General features: G+C 39.4%; 1 protein-coding gene across 2 annotated transcripts in view; it reads left to right on the forward strand.

Annotated features, from left to right (window-relative positions):
* The window catches only part of PARP4 (poly(ADP-ribose) polymerase family member 4), a 116199-nt gene that overhangs the window by 19863 nt on the left and 78234 nt on the right, over positions 1-18102 (forward strand). For both annotated transcript variants that reach the window (XM_084616344.1, XM_084616345.1), the window contains exons 5-10: positions 5343-5421; positions 6052-6165; positions 10652-10801; positions 12621-12758; positions 14163-14336; positions 15498-15658. In XM_084616344.1, the coding sequence (XP_084472470.1) occupies positions 5343-5421; positions 6052-6165; positions 10652-10801; positions 12621-12758; positions 14163-14336; positions 15498-15658 (816 nt within the window). The remainder of the gene's footprint in view (positions 1-5342; positions 5422-6051; positions 6166-10651; positions 10802-12620; positions 12759-14162; positions 14337-15497; positions 15659-18102) is intronic.

Consider the following 18102-nt stretch of genomic DNA (forward strand, 5'->3'; position numbering starts at 1 on the left):
AAGGCTAATGTAGTGCCAATCTTTAAAAAAGGGAAGAAGGAGGATCCTGGGAACTACAGGCCAGTCAGCCTCACCTCAGTCCCTGGAAAAATCATGGAGCAGGTCCTCAAAGAATCAATCCTGAAGCACTTGCATGAGAGGAAAGTGATCAGGAACAGCCAGCATGCATTCACCAAGGGAAGGTCATGCCTGACTAATCTAATCGCCTTTTATGATGAGATTACTGGTTCTGTGGATGAAGGGAAAGCAGTGGATGTATTGTTTCTTGACTTTAGCAAAGCTTTTGACACGGTCTCCCATAGTATTCTTGTCAGCAAGTTAAGGAAGTATGGGCTGGATGAATGCACTATAAGGTGGGTAGAAAGCTGGCTAGATTGTCGGGCTCAACGGGTAGTGATCAATGGCTCCATGTCTAGTTGGCAGCCGGTATCAAGTGGAGTGCCCCAAGGGTCGGTCCTGGGGCCGGTTTTATTCAATATCTTCATAAATGATCTGGAGGATGGTGTGGATTGCACTCTCAGCAAATTTGCGGATGATACTAAACTGGGAGGAGTGGTAGATACGCTGGAGGGGAGGGATAGGATACAGAAGGACCTAGACCAATTGGAAGATTGGGCCAAAAGGAATCTGATGAGGTTCAATAAGGATAAGTGCAGGGTCCTGCACTTAGGACGGAAGAACCCAATGCACAGCTACAGACTAGGGACCGAATGGCTAGGCAGCAGTTCTGCGGAAAAGGACCTAGGGGTGACAGTGGACGAGAAGCTGGATATGAGTCAGCAGTGTGCCCTTGTTGCCAAGAAGGCCAATGGCATTTTGGGATGTATAAGTAGGGGCATAGCGAGCAGATCGAGGGACGTGATCGTTCCCCTCTATTCGACATTGGTGAGGCCTCATCTGGAGTACTGTGTCCAGTTTTGGGCCCCACACTTCAAGAAGGATGTGGATAAATTGGAGAGAGTCCAGCGAAGGGCAACAAAAATGATTAGGGGACTGGAACACATGAGTTATGAGGAGAGGCTGAGGGAGCTGGGATTGTTTAGCCTGCAGAAGAGAAGAATGAGGGGGGATTTGATAGCTGCTTTCAACTACCTGAAAGGGGGTTCCAAAGAGGATGGCTCTAGACTGTTCTCAATGGTAGCAGATGACAGAACGAGGAGTAATGGTCTCAAGTTGCAGTGGGGGAGGTTTAGATTGGATATTAGGAAAAACTTTTTCACTAAGAGGGTGGTGAAACACTGGAATGCGTTACCTAGGGAGGTGGTAGAATCTCCTTCCTTAGAGGTTTTTAAGGTCAGGCTTGACAAAGCCCTGGCTGGGATGATTTAACTGGGAATTGGTCCTGCTTTGAGCAGGGGGTTGGACTAGATGACCTTCTGGGGTCCCTTCCAACCCTGATATTCTATGATTCTATGATTCTATGATTCTATTTGGGGATAAACAGAGGTTGCTCTTCTAATTTTTGAGAGTTAGAAGGAATCATTAGTAATAAATCATTCAAGGGATACCTGTCACATATGTTCCTTACAATATTTTAAAAAGAAAAAGAACAAAACCGTGCCCCAGCTCCTGTCTGCCCCACAAAGTTACTTTGGTGACTTCTATAGGTTGGACACTATCTTGACAACAGTATCTTTTTAAAAAAATCCTGAACCTTTCTCTATTTTCTGTATTGTATATACATGACCATATATAGAGCTCTCATATCTTGCTTTAATTAAGAAACCATTTTTGCTTTTGAATCCTAGTTCTGAGATTTGATTTGACTTTTGTTCCAGCTCAGTGTATGCACAAAGTGTTAGCACGTTGCAACTTCAGATATAATTGTTTCTTCATGTTGGCTAATGTTTTTGAGATATATAAGTGTGTGAAATTTACATTTACTTTTGAAAACCCTGCCAACAGCCCCAAAGACTTAATCATTTCTAAACCTCTAATGTTTCTGAGTGCTTTTTCTTTCCACTCGTAAAAGCTCTAACTAGCTTTTGGGTTAAGTAATGACATAGAAATTTTAGAGGCTGTTATTCTGTAATGCAGCCTAAGGTCTTGGGAGTTTTAGAAAAGATACATTAAAAATAATAACAATAATTAATAATGATCACTGATTTTGATCTGAGCTTGCTCCGAGTGAAGTTAGTAGCAAAACCCCCCACTGACTTTACAAACATTTCCATTGTGAGGTAGGTGAATAAATATTATCCTCATTTTACAAAAGTATAAACTGGTGCTGCGGGTCTATATTGTTACTCTGAGTCACTAGCTGCATTTGAAGGGAAGTTGTGGGGGCCCAGAGTAACAGGATTTCCTGGAGGAATTCTGGATGTTTCCATTAGAATTCCCTTGGACATGCACACTGGAGCTCTACCAACCTCTTACAAGGTACAATGTACAAGGGATTCCTCTTGTGGTTAGGTGGCCAGCACAGGGTAGTCGCCTTCTCCCTCCCTGTCCACTTTCAGAAAGCGAAGCCGTTCTGCCGCTGCTGCTGTTCTGATTGCCTCTGGTTCTTTTGTAGTGTTACAGAAGAGAGGGGAAGTTGCCTTGTGTCTTCTCTTTTGTCTCGCATACCAGTGCAGGGCTATCCACAAGTACCTTCTCCAAGAACATACTGAGAACTGTGAGGCAGAGCTGGGATCAGAACTCAGAAGGTTTTGGCTCCCAGCTCAATTCTCTAGAGCAGTGGTTCTCAAAGCCGGTCCGCTGCTTGTTCAGGGAAAGCCCCTGGCGCGCCGGACCGGTTTGTTTACCTGCCACGTCCGCAGGTTCGGCCGATTGCAGCTCCCACTGGCTGCGGTTCGCCGCTCCAGGCCAATGGGAGCTGCGGGAAGCGGCGTGGGCCAAGGGACATGCTGGCCGCCCTTCCCGCAGCCCCCATTGGCCTGGAGCGGCGAACCGCGGCCAGTGGGAGCTGCAATCGGCCGAACCTGCGGACGTGGCAGGTAAACAAACCGGTCCGACGCGCCAGGGGCTTTCCCTGAACAAGCGGCAGACCGGCTTTGAGAACCACTGCTCTAGACCTCACTGTAGCTAAAAATGTAGTTTAATTTGGTTGTGCCCTGCACTGGTCTTTTCCACACAGTAGGGAGATGTGTTGTATAGGGTTGTGATTTCTAGAGTGCATTAACATATTGAGCATTAATTGGTCCGGTAGACTCTGATCGTGTGCTTTAAGGTAGTGCTGTTTGAAACAGTATTATGTTAAAGTGAACTAGGGAACCTTTAGCCATCAGTATACATGGACCAGTTAATACACAACATGTTAATGCGCTTAGAAATCACACCATCATAGAGCTTATAGTCCCATCATGTAGACAAACCCTTTTTTTATTTTTAAAACAAGTTTTACAAGTATCTTTAGCATACAATGTAATCCTATTTAAGTTGCTGTACTCCAGACCATAAAAGCTATGAAAGTGCTTTCATGAGGTGTTGGGTGACAATACTGCATCTCACATTTCTAATGAAGACTTTTTTTTTTTTTTTTGGAAAGAAAAAAGAATGACCTAAGGATATGCAAAAAACAGATATTGACATTAAGTATCTTTAAAGCACTGTCTTAACAAAAAGCAGGACATTTTTAATGCTGAATGATACTCCATCACTGGTTCACTCAGGTTACAGACGGTAGTCTTCTATGTGGCAGTCTTGAAACTGATGAGAATCTTGCATTCCATTTAATTTTGTAGTATCATTGCACAACAGAATGAGCTGACTTTGAAGCAGTTATCTGAAAGGTGACCTGCAAAGATGAATGGAAAAAAATCATTGTGCTTTTTCTTATATATATTTTTTAGCTTTTTAATATCAGGAGTGGTAAAGGTTGTCTTCCTTAATGTTGCTAGAGGCCTAGAGAACTGTATGAGCTTTCGGTTAGAGGCAAGGATATTGAATCTTTCATAAATAGAGCTTTTTCTCTCAAGCATTTGCCAGGAGTTTGAGTTAAATATGTGTTACAAAACAATCTGACTAAAATCCATTCCCTTTCCATTTTGTCAGAATTTAATCTCTTGTGACATCCTAATCTGCTAGTTCTCAAGCAGTCCAGAGAGTCCTCCATCAAAAACAGGCAATTCAAACTGGAGATTTCTGATTCAAAAAACCCCATGGCACTTTTTATGAAAGAGAACCTCCAGGCCTTTTTTTAATACATCTTAAGAAAGCAAAAAAAAAAAAAGTTTTTCCCCATTTTTAGGTCACCTTTAACTTTGACTTTCTTGGGTTTTGTATTGGTTAAATAGACACATATAACTCAATCATGCATCCCTGGTACATGCAAAACTTCCATTGATCTCATTGGGAATTAAATAGGCAAAAAAGACTGTGGGCTCAAGCTCTGTGTTTAAAAAATTTAATATTATAACATAAAATATAGTTATTTATTCTAATTATTATTATAATATATCATGTAAAATAATTGATTATGATTTTAAAAGTCCATACTATCTTACACTAGAGTTTTGTTCACTATAGCCATTTCTCTGGCTACAGAATTTCTCTGCTAAAATAGACAGATTTTTGTTTACATTCCTGTCTGGTCCTTCTGTCACATAACACTCAATTAAACTGATTTTCAGAAGTGCTGAGCACCTGCAGCTACCACAAAGCCCCCCACCACAACTGAATATCATGTGCATTGAAGTTACTTCGATGCCAGTTGAGAGCAAAGGCCTGCTTGTTACTGTAATTAAGGAGAGAGCAAGTTGCATAAGAAGAAACAACTCAGATACTCACATTTTTTTAAAACTTATTAATAAAATGCATATTTCACTGGCATTAAAAGCCATCAGTGGTAGACTAGATGTTAATTATTTTCTAGGAGTGAATCAGCTACAAATTATACTTATTTGCTTAAAATACTTGATGTTGAAGGGCATGACTTTAAAAGCATGACTTTAATATTAGGACATATATTTAAAGTCTAAGGACAGGGTGGGAATTAATCTCCCACTGCTATTTACGATTGCTAAAATGCAACTGGATGGGCAAAACCAGAGAGTGCATTTAGCAAATTAGTGGGCCAGGCAGGTAAATCACATTTGTTCATTTGGTTGCCCAATGTTTTTTGCAAGATGAGTAAGGTTGAAAGCCAATCTCCATGTTCAGCTTCAGGTTGGACGCACTGATCAGTCAAAGTATCCATGACCTTTTAGTGCAGGTCAGCAGCTTGTGTGGCAGTGATTTTTACTTGTTCAGAATAAGTTTTGGTTTTTCTGGGCTGTAGGAAAATATGCTTACATTGTATAAGTGTAGGCCCTTAATGTGATGCTGCAACCTTGTAAAATTACTAATTTCAAAGATTTATTTTAAAATGTTTAAGAGAATTTAAATTATTCTGATTTCAGATTTTATACAGAAAATGATCAAGGTATTCCTTATTTTCCACAAGATTTTGAAGTTGCAAAATATGATGCCCTTGAAAAAGTAAGCATTTTTAGTGACATCTCTTATGTTAGTAGAATGCTGTAGGCTCAATAAATGGTTTGCAGTTCTGTATGCATTACTTTAATTTTTTGCTTTAATTTTACAAATAATTATTCCATCAGGGTCACAAAAACAAAGAACACTATTGACAAACAAATTTAAAGTAGTGCGTCTTTCAGTGCAGCCTAACTTTACTTGAAACAAAACTCTAATTTTTATCACTATAGCATCCCACAAGATAACACACTACAGTAATATGTATGTTCTTCTGGCAGTTTGTACAGTTAACAAAGATTTTATATAAATAAATTAAATGTAATTCAAATACAGTAAGTTTTCATTTCAACATGGAGAAGACTTTCAGATCTCAAAATATATAAGAAATTGTACATTGTCCAGCACAGTGAAGCTCTGATATTGACTGGAGCTTCTGGGTGCTGTGGTAATGAAAATAGTAAATAAATGCTGTACATTCCACTAATGCTTTCATAGCAGTAAATCATGATGGTTCCATGTACAATGAGGGGGATGTGGGGAAGTATATGTTATGACAACAAACAGTTGAAGAAAACGTTAATGACAGTATGAACGGGACATGTATTGAAATAAAAGGGTTGTTGTTTCTTTCAGATTAGTACAGAGAAAGGCAAACAAGTTGTAGTTATTGAATTGCAGTGTTCCCAGGAATCATGTGAGTTTCCCTTTCGAATAGCTGCACACTTCAGCATGTCAGATGGATTTAAGGTATGAGCTGGTTTTTGTCATTATTACAGGTTTATTTGTTAGTTTATTTCAGTGTATTTAATAAATCCATCCCATAGTGCCAGATGCTTGTCATTCCTGTTCGCAATCAGATTACTAAATATAAATAAAAGAAAAAGTCATTCTATTAGCTTCTGACTGACATAACTGACTGAAAGTAGGCTCCCAGACACAATGAGGCTAATTAATCTTTCCTGTGACTATTGAAGCCAATATCAGTGTAACACAAATGAGTTCAATTATTTGAATGTAAATCAGGATGAATTTGGCCCATTGTGTCACATCAAGGACCCTGCTTGGAGCCAATTATTTGCCAATCCTGTCACTTCAAAGTTGGTAAAATGTCATTTATTTTTAAGAATCTACCCAGCCATTACAGACTTTGTGAGTAATGCATCATGCTTTCCCTTTCTGACCCTCTGGTTCTTCTCCAGCAATCCTAAAAACATTACCTCTTTGGGTATGTCTACACTGCAGTAAAAGACCTGGGGCACAGCTGCAGCTGGCCCGGGTCAGCTGACTTGGGCTCGGACTATGGGGCTAAAAATTGCAGATTAGATGTTCCGGCTTTGGCTGGAGCCTGGACTGTGAGACCCCTCAAGGGAGGGGGCTCTCAGAGCCTGGGCTTCAGGCTGAGCTCAAACATCTACACTGCTATTTTTAACCCCACAGCCTGAGTCGCACTAGCCCAAGTCAGTTGACCTGGGCTCTGAGACTAGGTGCAACAGATTTTATATTGCAGTATAAACGTACCTTGTGTGACGGGGATTACATGTACAGGTGGTGCTTCCTAGTGGTTATACCACTGGGTGCCAGCTCTGCTCCATTTCCAGCATCCCTCTCCAGCAATTGTTCTAATGCAAGGTGGTCCACTTTTTGGTAGGTAGCAGCTAGGCCTTCTGGCTGGGTCACCAATTGCATTCACTTCCTTTCAGGGTAACGGAGTTGTCAAGGTTCCTTCCCCACTCTGAAACTCTAGGGTACAGATGTGGGGACCTGCATGAAAACCTCCTAAGCTTACTTTTACCAGCTTAGGTTAAAACTTCCCCAAGGTACAAACTATTTTACCCTTTGCCCTTGGACTTCCACTGCCACCACCAAACGTTTATCTGGGTTTATTTTTATTAGGAAAGCGTTGTTTGGAAACGTCTTTCCCACCAAAATCCTCCCAACCCTTGCACCCCACTTCCTGGGGAAGGTTTGGTAAAAATCCTCACCAATTTGCATAGATGACCACAGACCCAAACCCTTGGCTCTTAAGAACAATGAAAAAACATTCAGTTTCTGAAAAGAAGGATTTTAATAGAAGTAAAAAGAATCGCCTCTGTAAAATCAGGATGATGAGTACCTTACAGGGTAATTACGTTCAACACATAGAGAATCCCTCTAGGCAAAACCTTAAGTTACAAAAAGGCACACAGACAGGAATATCCATTCTATTCAACACAACTTAATTTCTCAGCCATTTAAAGAAAGTAATCTAACGCATATCTAGCTAGATTACTTACTAAGATCTAAGACTCCATTCCTGTTCTGTCCCCAGCAAAAGCATCACACAGACAGACCCTTTGTTTTTCCCTCCCCCCAGCTTTTGAAAGTATCTTGTCTCCTCATTGGTCATTTTGGTCAGGTGCCAGCGAGGTTATCCTAGCTTCTTAACCCTTTACAGGTGAGAGGATTTTTCCTCTGGCCAGGAGGAATTTTAAAGGGGTTTACCCTTCCCTTTATATTTATGACAGGAGTCCAATAAAATAGATACAGTCCAATGCCCTCAAAAAAGAAAGGGTCTTCAGCCCACCTCCGGACTCCTGTGGCTTGCACAGTCTTGACTCAAGGCTTACAATATCTCTGTACTCTCCTCCTCTCCAAGGTAGCGGGGGAGAAAGGGATTTATGCCCCTCCACACAAAGGGTAGTTGGTAGGGGAGCCAAGCCCTCTCTCTCCACCAGGCTCTGACCTAGGACCCCTATGAGAGGCAGTGATAGCATATACCCTCTTCAGGACTGCCTCCCTAAGCCACTTCCTACCACTTGCTTCCCCAGTCCAAGGTTTGGTCAAATGTCTCATTAAGTGATCCTCCAGAAGCTAGAGCAAAACATTCTCTACTCTTAGGGAATGGCTAGCTCTTCCTTTAGGGCCTGGGGTAACTGCTACTAGCAGAACTACTCTTGCAGCCAGGACCAAGGTAGGTCTCCCCCCCTTCTTCTTCATACCTTGTTCTTGGCTTAGAATCTTGCACCTTTCTCAGTATTCTTAAAGAATTGCAGAAGAGCTTTTTTTATTGGGCCCCCATTTTCCTTGTATCCTTGATAGTTGTTTCAAGGAAAATTTTATTATTTTAAGGCCTCTTGAGTTTTGTGTATAAACACCTCCTTTCACTGGTACAGTTTTTACAATCCCAAAGAATATGATCTATCATTTCCTGGACCTGTTACACATAATTCATCTTTATTCTTGTTAATTAGAAATAAATAACTGTTTAACCCACAATCTCTGTTAGAATTATGAAAAGAAACACTTTGTTCTTCCTTTCAGGGTCTTGGATTATATCAACATTGTCAACTGTTTGGCATACTACTTGGACTTTTCTCCCCTTCATTTAGTTTGCTCACAGTTCTTGACATTCCTTCCTTAATTTATTTTTCATTAGGTGTTTAAATTTCAGTTTGCTTAAGGAGATTCCTTGGTCAATTTGTTCGCAATTAATAGCCCTTTTGCCTGTTTGTCTTCCAGTCTTTTACCTGCTATCCCTACATGCACCAGAATCCATGCTATTTCTATTGTTATATCCAATTGTGCCAGTTTGGTTGTTAGCAGTAATATTGCATTTAGAATATCATTTCTGATGTCAGACTTTCCATTGTAAATTGCCTGCTGTCCTAATAAGGAATCAGAGAAGGTGGCCATGGCAGCTGACCACACATCTAAAGCCCAGTTTAATGCTATCATAATTTCTGTTAGCTAAACTGTAAAAATGGATACAAAGTTAGTTAGCCTTAGAACTTTCTTGAGTCTGAGTGAGGACACGCAGAAAGCTGTTCCCACTCTTCCTGTTCCTTCGTCTTTTGAACGATCTGTATATATATGGCCATAGTGTCCTTACTTATCACAAATATATTGATTTCTTATATCTTGTATATTTATCATTCTTCTCCTTTTATTTATTTCATTATATTATTTCATGCCTACCTCAGGGGGAATGGTTTTCCAATGATAGAGAATTTTCCCAATAGCTGTAGATTTTGATCTCTTTTAGTCCTTTTTTTTTTCATTAAGATCCTTTATCCACTTCTGTACCCTGCTTACATGGGGAACTTTGAATTTTTTCCCTACTTAGCCTCCACTTAATTCCAAATAATCATTATATATTTGCTGAGTGTTACCTAGTACTTTGGCCCACAAGGTTAAGTCTAAGAAGTTCATTCTAAGAGTGATAGGCACTTCACTGGCTGCTTTCTGTAGTGAACATAGAGACATAAAAATGAAGGCACCACATGGAATATGCAATGGCTGTACTTGGATATAGTCTAGTTTTCTCAGATTTGTGTTCACTGCTGACCTAAAGTCTTGGCATCCATACTCAATAAGTGTTCTAATTCCTGTTCTGTATAGCATTACCATTTTTTTCTTATCCACTCCCCAGTATGTTCCAGAGATACTTTTAAGTAACTTAACTCTACCTTTGTGCTTTAATATTTTCAATATGGTCCATGAGAGGCAATCATGTAGCTATAACTTTAGATCTGTTTGGATTTTCCTTGTTGTGAACATCAATCATTCCCTTAGTTTAGTCTATGGAGAATTTGAACGCTCACCTGTTTCCCTATTCTGCACTTCCCTTAAGTGCATAATTGAAAGCACTGCCAGAAGAATAAACGTTTCTGCTTTTGGTCCATATGACACAAGACATCAACAAATAATGTGATCCCTATTCCTGTACTCATCTCCTTGGGGAGGTTATTTATCATGATGTTAAAGAGGGTTGAGCTAATTACACTGCCCTGTGGAGTTCTATTTGCAATTGTGTATGTGTTGGAAAAAGCTTTCCCTATTCAGACTTGTTCATTTGCTGAAGTCCTATACCCATATATACATTCTTCCTATAATACCCCTGGAGCCTACTTTATGAAGAAGTCGTACTCTCCATAACACATAATAGGCTTTTTCTATGTCCAAAAAGGTTATTCTCCCCTTCCAAATTGTCTGTTTCCCTTTTACGATTGTCCTCCAACTGGAACAAGCTCTGTATGTGTGGAGGGGTGGAGTCATCTGGGCCCAGAACTGCTCTTCAACCCCTTCTGTCCCAATGTAGGGTTTATACACCCCATCACACTCTAAAACCTGTTATGCTAGAGCTCTAGATAAACTTTATGCACAAGTCTCTCAGCTGGTAGTGTGACGTGCCAGAAAACTGGAACACTTCTGTAAGTCTTCTTTTTCTTATATATTTTAATGTTGTCGTTCACAGAGTAAAAAACAGTTCATAGCAACTAAGACTTCTGAAGAAGTAAGAAAAAATTATGAGATTTATGTTGAAGATTTGAAGAACCAGGACTTTCTATTAAGAGAAACCTTTCCACCAGGTGCAGACAATTTAGCCTCTATGAAATTACAAGAGGTTAGCATGACTTATTTGTTTGTATTCTTCTGGTCTTCATGATTTATATTAGTATCTGATTCTCTGAGTGTGAGGATTATGGTTTAGATTTAAGTAGTAGAATATAATAGGGTAGGGAAAATGGTATTTATGTGCTAATGTTTTAAAAGATTTTTAGGAATAATGAACTAATGGTTTACATTACTTCACTGTAACATATGAAAAGCAAATTTAATTGATCACTTTGTAGAGAATTCCCAGTATCCTTATTCCACCATAGGTAAGTACATAGAATACTCCATCAAAATCAGTGGGAGTTGTGCCCAAAAAATAATGTCAGAATATTGTACAATTTGATGTTTTCAAGTGCCAGAATTCTCACTCATTACTTATGTTGATAGCCTTGATCCAATTTCCACTGAAGTCTGTAGGAAGACTCCCATTGACAACAGTGAGTTGGATCCTGGCCCCAGGAGTATTTTTTCAAATAGGTTTGATTGTTTATCTGCTATTGAAAATAGATGTAGTGTGATACAAAGTTTTTTCCATGTACCTTTTTACCGTAAGCAATCTACCCTCCCCTTTGCCCCAGATAAGCTAAACTACGTGTTGACATAAAACTGGCTTTGAGATAATATCACCTATATCCAGGAAATGTTAGAATCCCTTGTATTGTTTTCTCTGAAGCAATACAGCTGTTGTCACTAAAACTTCACTATCTTCCAACAGTTCTTTCCTATTCTAAGCATAGAGAAACATTGTGTTGTGTCTGATACTGCTGTGCAGTAACTGTTGGAAAACATTGACTTTATGGCAACCACTGGAACTCAGAAATACTGCCAAAAAAACCCCAATAGCAAATATTTTAATGATGTTCCTCAGTACGCATTAGAAAATCTCTCCATACTTTCTTTAGCTGCTTTGGATGTATGGATTGCACTGGTTTTCATGCCCTTCCTTTCTTCTTTAGCTCTGCATCCCCAGTTTTTACCTGTATGAGAGGAGTGTCTGTGATAAATGTACACAATTTTTTGCGGCTTTTTGAACCAGGAGAAATAGTATGCACCCCAAATGAAGACAACAATCATTTTGAATCCATCCATCCTGAACTTACAGGAATCAACTGCATAATAAATAAAATAGTAGGGACATGCAGTCTGTTTTAGCAAAGCTTACTGTTTGCAGTCCATTGTCCTATTCATTGTATAAGCAACAGATCCATCAATCAGCAGCTGATTGGCTACTGCCCTCACTGAGATTGGGAAAGGTGTTGGAAGCAATTTTGGGGTAGTCTGTCACAAAGAATAATGGAGGAAAGGAAAGAAGGAGCAGGGAGCAATTGAGTTAGCTGAAGAGTCTGTGCAAGACAGAGACTCAGTATGAGTTTAGGGAATTGATTAGAAAAATTGTTCATAAGAGTTATGGCTGTGGTGAAAGTGGTTTGGGGATGTTTTAAAGGGAAAGGAGAAAGAATTGCAGTGTAGTAGAGCTTTTTGTGGAGTTTCTTCCAGCAGAGCTGGCAGAATATACCGCCTCATCTGGAGCTTGTTTGCACTATCTTTTAATAATAAATCCCATTCATTATCAGATAGCCCACTCAACTTTCAAGCAAGAACATGACCTCATGCTTTTCTATGCTCCCCATCCAGAAGACTTTTTGCAAGCAAGTCTCCCATTCAAGTCAATTGGCCTAAATAAGTCATAGTAAATATTAACACATATACTGTAGTATATCGCTTATCAGAACAGGGAAATCAATGGGAGTTCTACCAGTCTGAGAACTGGAGGAGCAAGTTCTGCATCTCTATTTCTTTTATTAATTGATATTTGTTTATTGCAGATACTTCTAGAGGAAGCCATAAATTCAAGCACTTTATCCCAAGAAATTAGTGCTTTTGTGGAACTGATCTGGGCAGAAGCACTTGGTCATTTGGACCATTTACTACTTGAACCAGTAAACAACATCAGCCTAAATGATGTAAGTTAATTTTGCTTAGAAATGATGACTCTTTAGGAACCAGTGTTATCTAAGTATTAATGTAAGTATTTTGTTTCCAAGCAAGAGTATTTTGCCCTTTCCAACCTGGGATCAGAATTATACTAGATACACACTAGATACAGTTATGGAGGTGTGTTTAAATACCAATGTATGTGTGTATATATGTATCCAGAGACTGGGTGCATTTTATAAATCAATTAATGTATAAATTAAATAAATTTAGACATACCATTTGATGTGGAGATGTGGGAGCCTGTCTACTGCAATTTCCTGTTCATTTTACATAAGTCACCAGGTATTTGGTAGATAACATTCAGTCATTGCCAGTGTAAGTAAGATACGAACCACAGTCCTAGAAGTGAAAAGGTCTGTATCCCAATGTGTCCCTCTGTAAGAATTAATTTGATAAAATTCATATGTTCTGACTGGCTTCACTGCCAAAGTAGTTAATTTATAACAGAAACATCATTATGTGCAATTTCCTAAGAAATAGTCTTAAGTTTTTAAAATATAAGAATTTAAAAGCTGTGGTGCAGTTAGCAATGTTGCCAAAGGGCCATTGTGAAGCAAGGACCAACCTTGGATCAGTACTGATATAGAGTACAACTTTATTATGAAGTCCCTGGCTTATGTCACTATTACACTACTGGATATTGCTTATGGTTTGTGTAAATTTATTGAAGTTTGCCTCTTCCCTACTGCTCTGTGATCATCAAACCATCACATGGCATTCTGCAGAAAGGATCAAATGAGAATGTATTACAAGTAACAGCTAAATTGAAATTCAGTACAGCTATGTGAACAAATCTATTTCCTGTTTTATTTCAAATGTGGACAGAATGTCAAATGGATAATGGTACTTCAGTGCAATCTTCAGACTCTTGCTATAAATAGGTATTTGCTTACGTACGTTTGGATAAGCTAATGATTTAGAAGTTTCATTAACATTTATTGTTATCTTCTTGTAGTTTCCAACCATAAACCCTCTGGGATTGTTTTCCATTATTTATTTAATAAAGAGTTAGTCTGACCTTGTGAATTTACAAGAAACTAAGAGGCATTTGCCAGCTAATCAAATCCATGTTCTTTTTTGTTATATACTTGGGGTACATCCTGCTCCCCTTACTTTGTGAGCAGTCCTACTGAAATCAGCGCGACTACTTGCGGAGTAGCTCAGCATGAAGGTAGAATCAGGTACTTGGTTTTGAATGCCAAACTCAGATACAAAAAGGCATTGTGCTGATGTTGCAATAACAAAGAATAAACAAAAAAGTATTATCTTAGTGTGGAAACAAATTACCCTCTATTTCTAGTATTTACCTTTTTCAGGCTTGTTGCACTGTTCTGTCAGGATTTCATATTTAATAATCTCTTCTCTTGAAGGTGAGCAAAGGGGAAGGTATTCTACTTCAAATAAAGAATGCAATGAATGAGGGAACAGCAGCAATGGCACTGAAAGCGATGATGATGGAGTTCTATCGAATTATACGTCACAAAAGTGGAATAGACTATAATATTACCAAAAAACTGTTATCTAGCAAACAGGACCTCTGTCAGGTAACATTTTCAGATTGCTAGTAAGCACTGATGTGTCCTGTATAGTGTCACTTATAAATACTGTCACACCAGTGAGTAGGATATTTTTTAACTCTTGCAAGGGCTACTAAAATGTAGTTCCATTGTGAATCCAAATAGCAATGGGGGCTTACTAGGGGTGCAAAAAAAAAATTACGTTTAAAATATGGTCGATATAATTATCTTTGGCCACAGGAAAGTTTCTGATACCAGAAGTCTCACATCCCATAAATCTTGCCCATGACTGATGATGTGGCAGCAATATAATGTTTTTATAGTTTAATGTTGTGTAATTAGTTTGTGTGCAGGTTAGGTGCCCCATCATGATATGTTGTTATACAGATCATACTATATGATCACAATGGTTCCTTCTGACCTTGGAATCTGTGAATATGCGTTAATAAAATTTGTGTGTGTGCCACTTCTCCAGGCATAAGCTGGTGCTGAGTTGCTTGGCCTCCCCACCCTGTCTCCATCCTCCGAGCAGGAAAACTCCCTGCTAAGGTTTGGGAATTGGATTGGTCTGAGTCTTGTGATAACATGATCTCAATCCCTCACCTTTCCCCCCTCCCCTAGACTGTGAAGCCCAGCTTTGTGCATTGCTTTTACTGCCATTGCCCTCCTGATTGGCCAGTGGCACTGCTGACAACACAGGATGGCTGCTGAGTGGCAGCCAGGGTGTGGGGACGGGCCCAGGAGCAAAGTCAAAATGGCAGCCAACCAACAGAAAATACTGGTTTGCTGAGTTGTTGTGAGATGGCCCAAGGCTTGGATTGATTTGGAGTTTTATGAAAGCAGTTTAAGTGTATCTGCCATGTTTTGTTTACATAAGGTGCCACACCTGGTCTCACTCTTGCTATACATACTAACAGATAAATTGAAATAATCTCTGCTTTTATCTTCAGTTCCAGTATTATTTCACTGTAATTTGTGAGAATTATTTTCTTTTACTATAATTTTCTCTTTCTTTCTTTCTTTCTTTCTTTCTTCTGGGTTTTGGTTATTTTCTATATTAAATGTAACAAGTATAAAATGACCCCCCCCAAAAAAGTCACCAAAAATGTAGAGAATTAGAACATTGTTCACTAATCACTACAATATATTATCCACATATCAATTCTAATTTATATCTTTATATTTTAGCTAATCAGAGACATGCTTAATGTTTGTGAAACAAGTATGTCAAGCCCTAACCCACCATCTCTTGCTAAATACCGGGCTTTAAGGTGCAAGATACAAGCTATCAATCCAAAGAGTGAAGAATTTCTCAATGTTAAACAGCAGGTGTTGAAAAACAATCACAGGTGGGTGTTTAACAGTGATAAGTTGATCTCAGTAATATTATAGAAATAATGCATAAAATACATATAATGAGGGGTGGGCCACCAGATTCTCCCACAGCAGTGAGATCTTTGGCTTCTGGAACACTCCACTCCACTCCAGAGCCAGCAGGATTGTGCAGTAGGCAGGGCTGGCCTTTACAAAAGCAAAGTAAGCAGGCATAGCATGTCAGGTGTTTATCTTATTCCTCCTCCATCTCTGAGACAAAAGGAAGAGGAAAGAACTTGCTCCCATACCTTCCTTAAGACCAGAACCAGATGGGAAGAAATTCATGCCCAGTCATCAGCTCCGGCGTCTTGGGGCTGTGTCCTTGCTTGGGGCCCTACAGCTTTTACAGCCAGCATGATGATAGGCCATTGGTAGCTCACTCCCAACTCTAAAAACAGCTGGATCTTGGCCCCAGTTGTTCTTCCTGCCCATCTTTGCTTTGATCAGCTGCATAAGATATATCTTCCTCTACTATGATGTACATTTGGATTAAATAGAAACAAATTCATTATGACAGTATCTAATGAGACTGAAAAAATTGATCTATTTTTTCTTTCATTATTCAAGGCCACAATAATTTTGAAAGGAACTATTTTTAAATTTGTTTTAATTAGATTTTATGGCTTCTGTGTTTGTTTCTGAATTTCAGTGTTTATTTTCAGGTATTTTAACGCTGATCCTTTTTTAAGTGTAAAATTTTTATTTCAGCTGTTTTTAATTTTCCTCGTGTTATTTAAAAAACCTGCCCCCCCTTTTGAGAATCTCCTTAGCCCCTTTCAAACAATTCTCATTCATGTAAAAAACTATAAATTAAATGTTCTTTGCTGTATACTTTCAAAAAGCTTACTTACTAATGTATATTTCATTTGGGTTTTATTTAATTGTATTGGTTGGGGTTATACTAGAGACCCTATCTTGTAATTAACCAGTAAAATTAAACATGGAAAAATGAATAAATTCATCGAAATAAAGTTAGAGAGAGTACGTGATCTTAGTTTTTGGGACACTGCATTTAATTTTCTGTAGAAGATATTTTTTTTCAAAAATCAAACTACTGTAGAAATAGATGTTGAAGGAGCAGGCTTAAAAGGTCTTCTAAAAAAGAAGCTTCATATAGTAGCTCCATAAGTAGGGATATTAAAAAATATTTGTAATCCTCAAAAAACCTACCTCGGGTAAAGTTTTTAGAAGTGCCTAAGTAACTTAGGAGCCTATCTCCTGTTTACAAAAGTGACATATTTCAGAGTAGCAGCCGTGTTAGTCTGTATCCGCAAAAAGAAAAGTTGTACTTGTGGCACCTTAGAGACTAACAAATTTATCTGAGCATAAGCTTTCGTGAGCTACAGCTGTGTCTCTAAGGTGCCACAAGTACTCCTTTTCTTTTTAAAAGTGACATGGGTACTTAGGTGATAGCCTTGTCTACACTACAAATGGCTTGCTGGTATACTAGGAACATAAGCTGCATCTACACTATATGTAACTATATGTCTAACTATATGTCTAACTAACCAACTATATGTCTAGTTGGCAGCCGGTGTCAAGTGGAGTGCCCCAGGGGTCGGTCCTGGGGCCGGTTTTGTTCAATATCTTCATAAATGATCTGGAGGATGGTGTGGATTGCACTCTCAGCAAATTTGCGGATGATACTAAACTGGGAGGAGTGGTAGATACGCTGGAGGGCAGGGATAGGATACAGAGGGACCTAGACAAATTGGAGGATTGGGCCAAAAGAAATCTGATGAGGTTCAATAAGGATAAGTGCAGGGTCCTGCACTTAGGACGGAAGAACCCAATGCACCACTACAGACTAGGGACCGAATGGCTAGGCAGCAGTTCTGTGGAAAAGGACCTAGGGGTGACAGTGGACGAGAAGCTGGACATGAGTCAGCAGTGTGCCTTTGTTGCCAAGAAGGCCAATGGCATTTTGGGATGTATAAGTAGGGGCATAGCGAGCAGATCGAGGGACGTGATCATCCCCCTCTATTCGACATTCGTGAGGCCTCATCTGGAGTACTGTGTCCAGTTTTGGGCCCCACACTACAAGAAGGATGTGGATAAATTGGAGAGAGTCCAGCGAAGGGCAACAAAAATGATTAGGGGTCTGGAACACATGACTTATGAGGAGAGGCTGAGGGAACTGGGATTGTTTAGTCTGAAGAAGAGAATGAGGGGGGATTTGATAGCTGCTTTCAACTACCTGAGAGGTAGTTCCAGAGAGGATGGTTCTAGACTATTCTCAGTGGTGAAAGAGGACAGGACAAGGAGTAATGGTCTCAAGTTGCAGTGGGGGAGGTTTAGGTTGGATATTAGGAAAAACTTTTTCACTAGGAGGGTGGTGAAACACTGGAATGCGTTGCCTAGGGAGGTGGTGGAATCTCCTTCCTTAGAAGTTTTTAAGGTCAGGCTTGACAGAGCCTTG

Source organism: Lepidochelys olivacea (assembly GCF_965140295.1).
Source record: "Lepidochelys olivacea isolate rLepOli2 genome assembly, chromosome: 1".
Classification (NCBI taxonomy): Eukaryota; Metazoa; Chordata; order Testudines; family Cheloniidae; genus Lepidochelys; species Lepidochelys olivacea.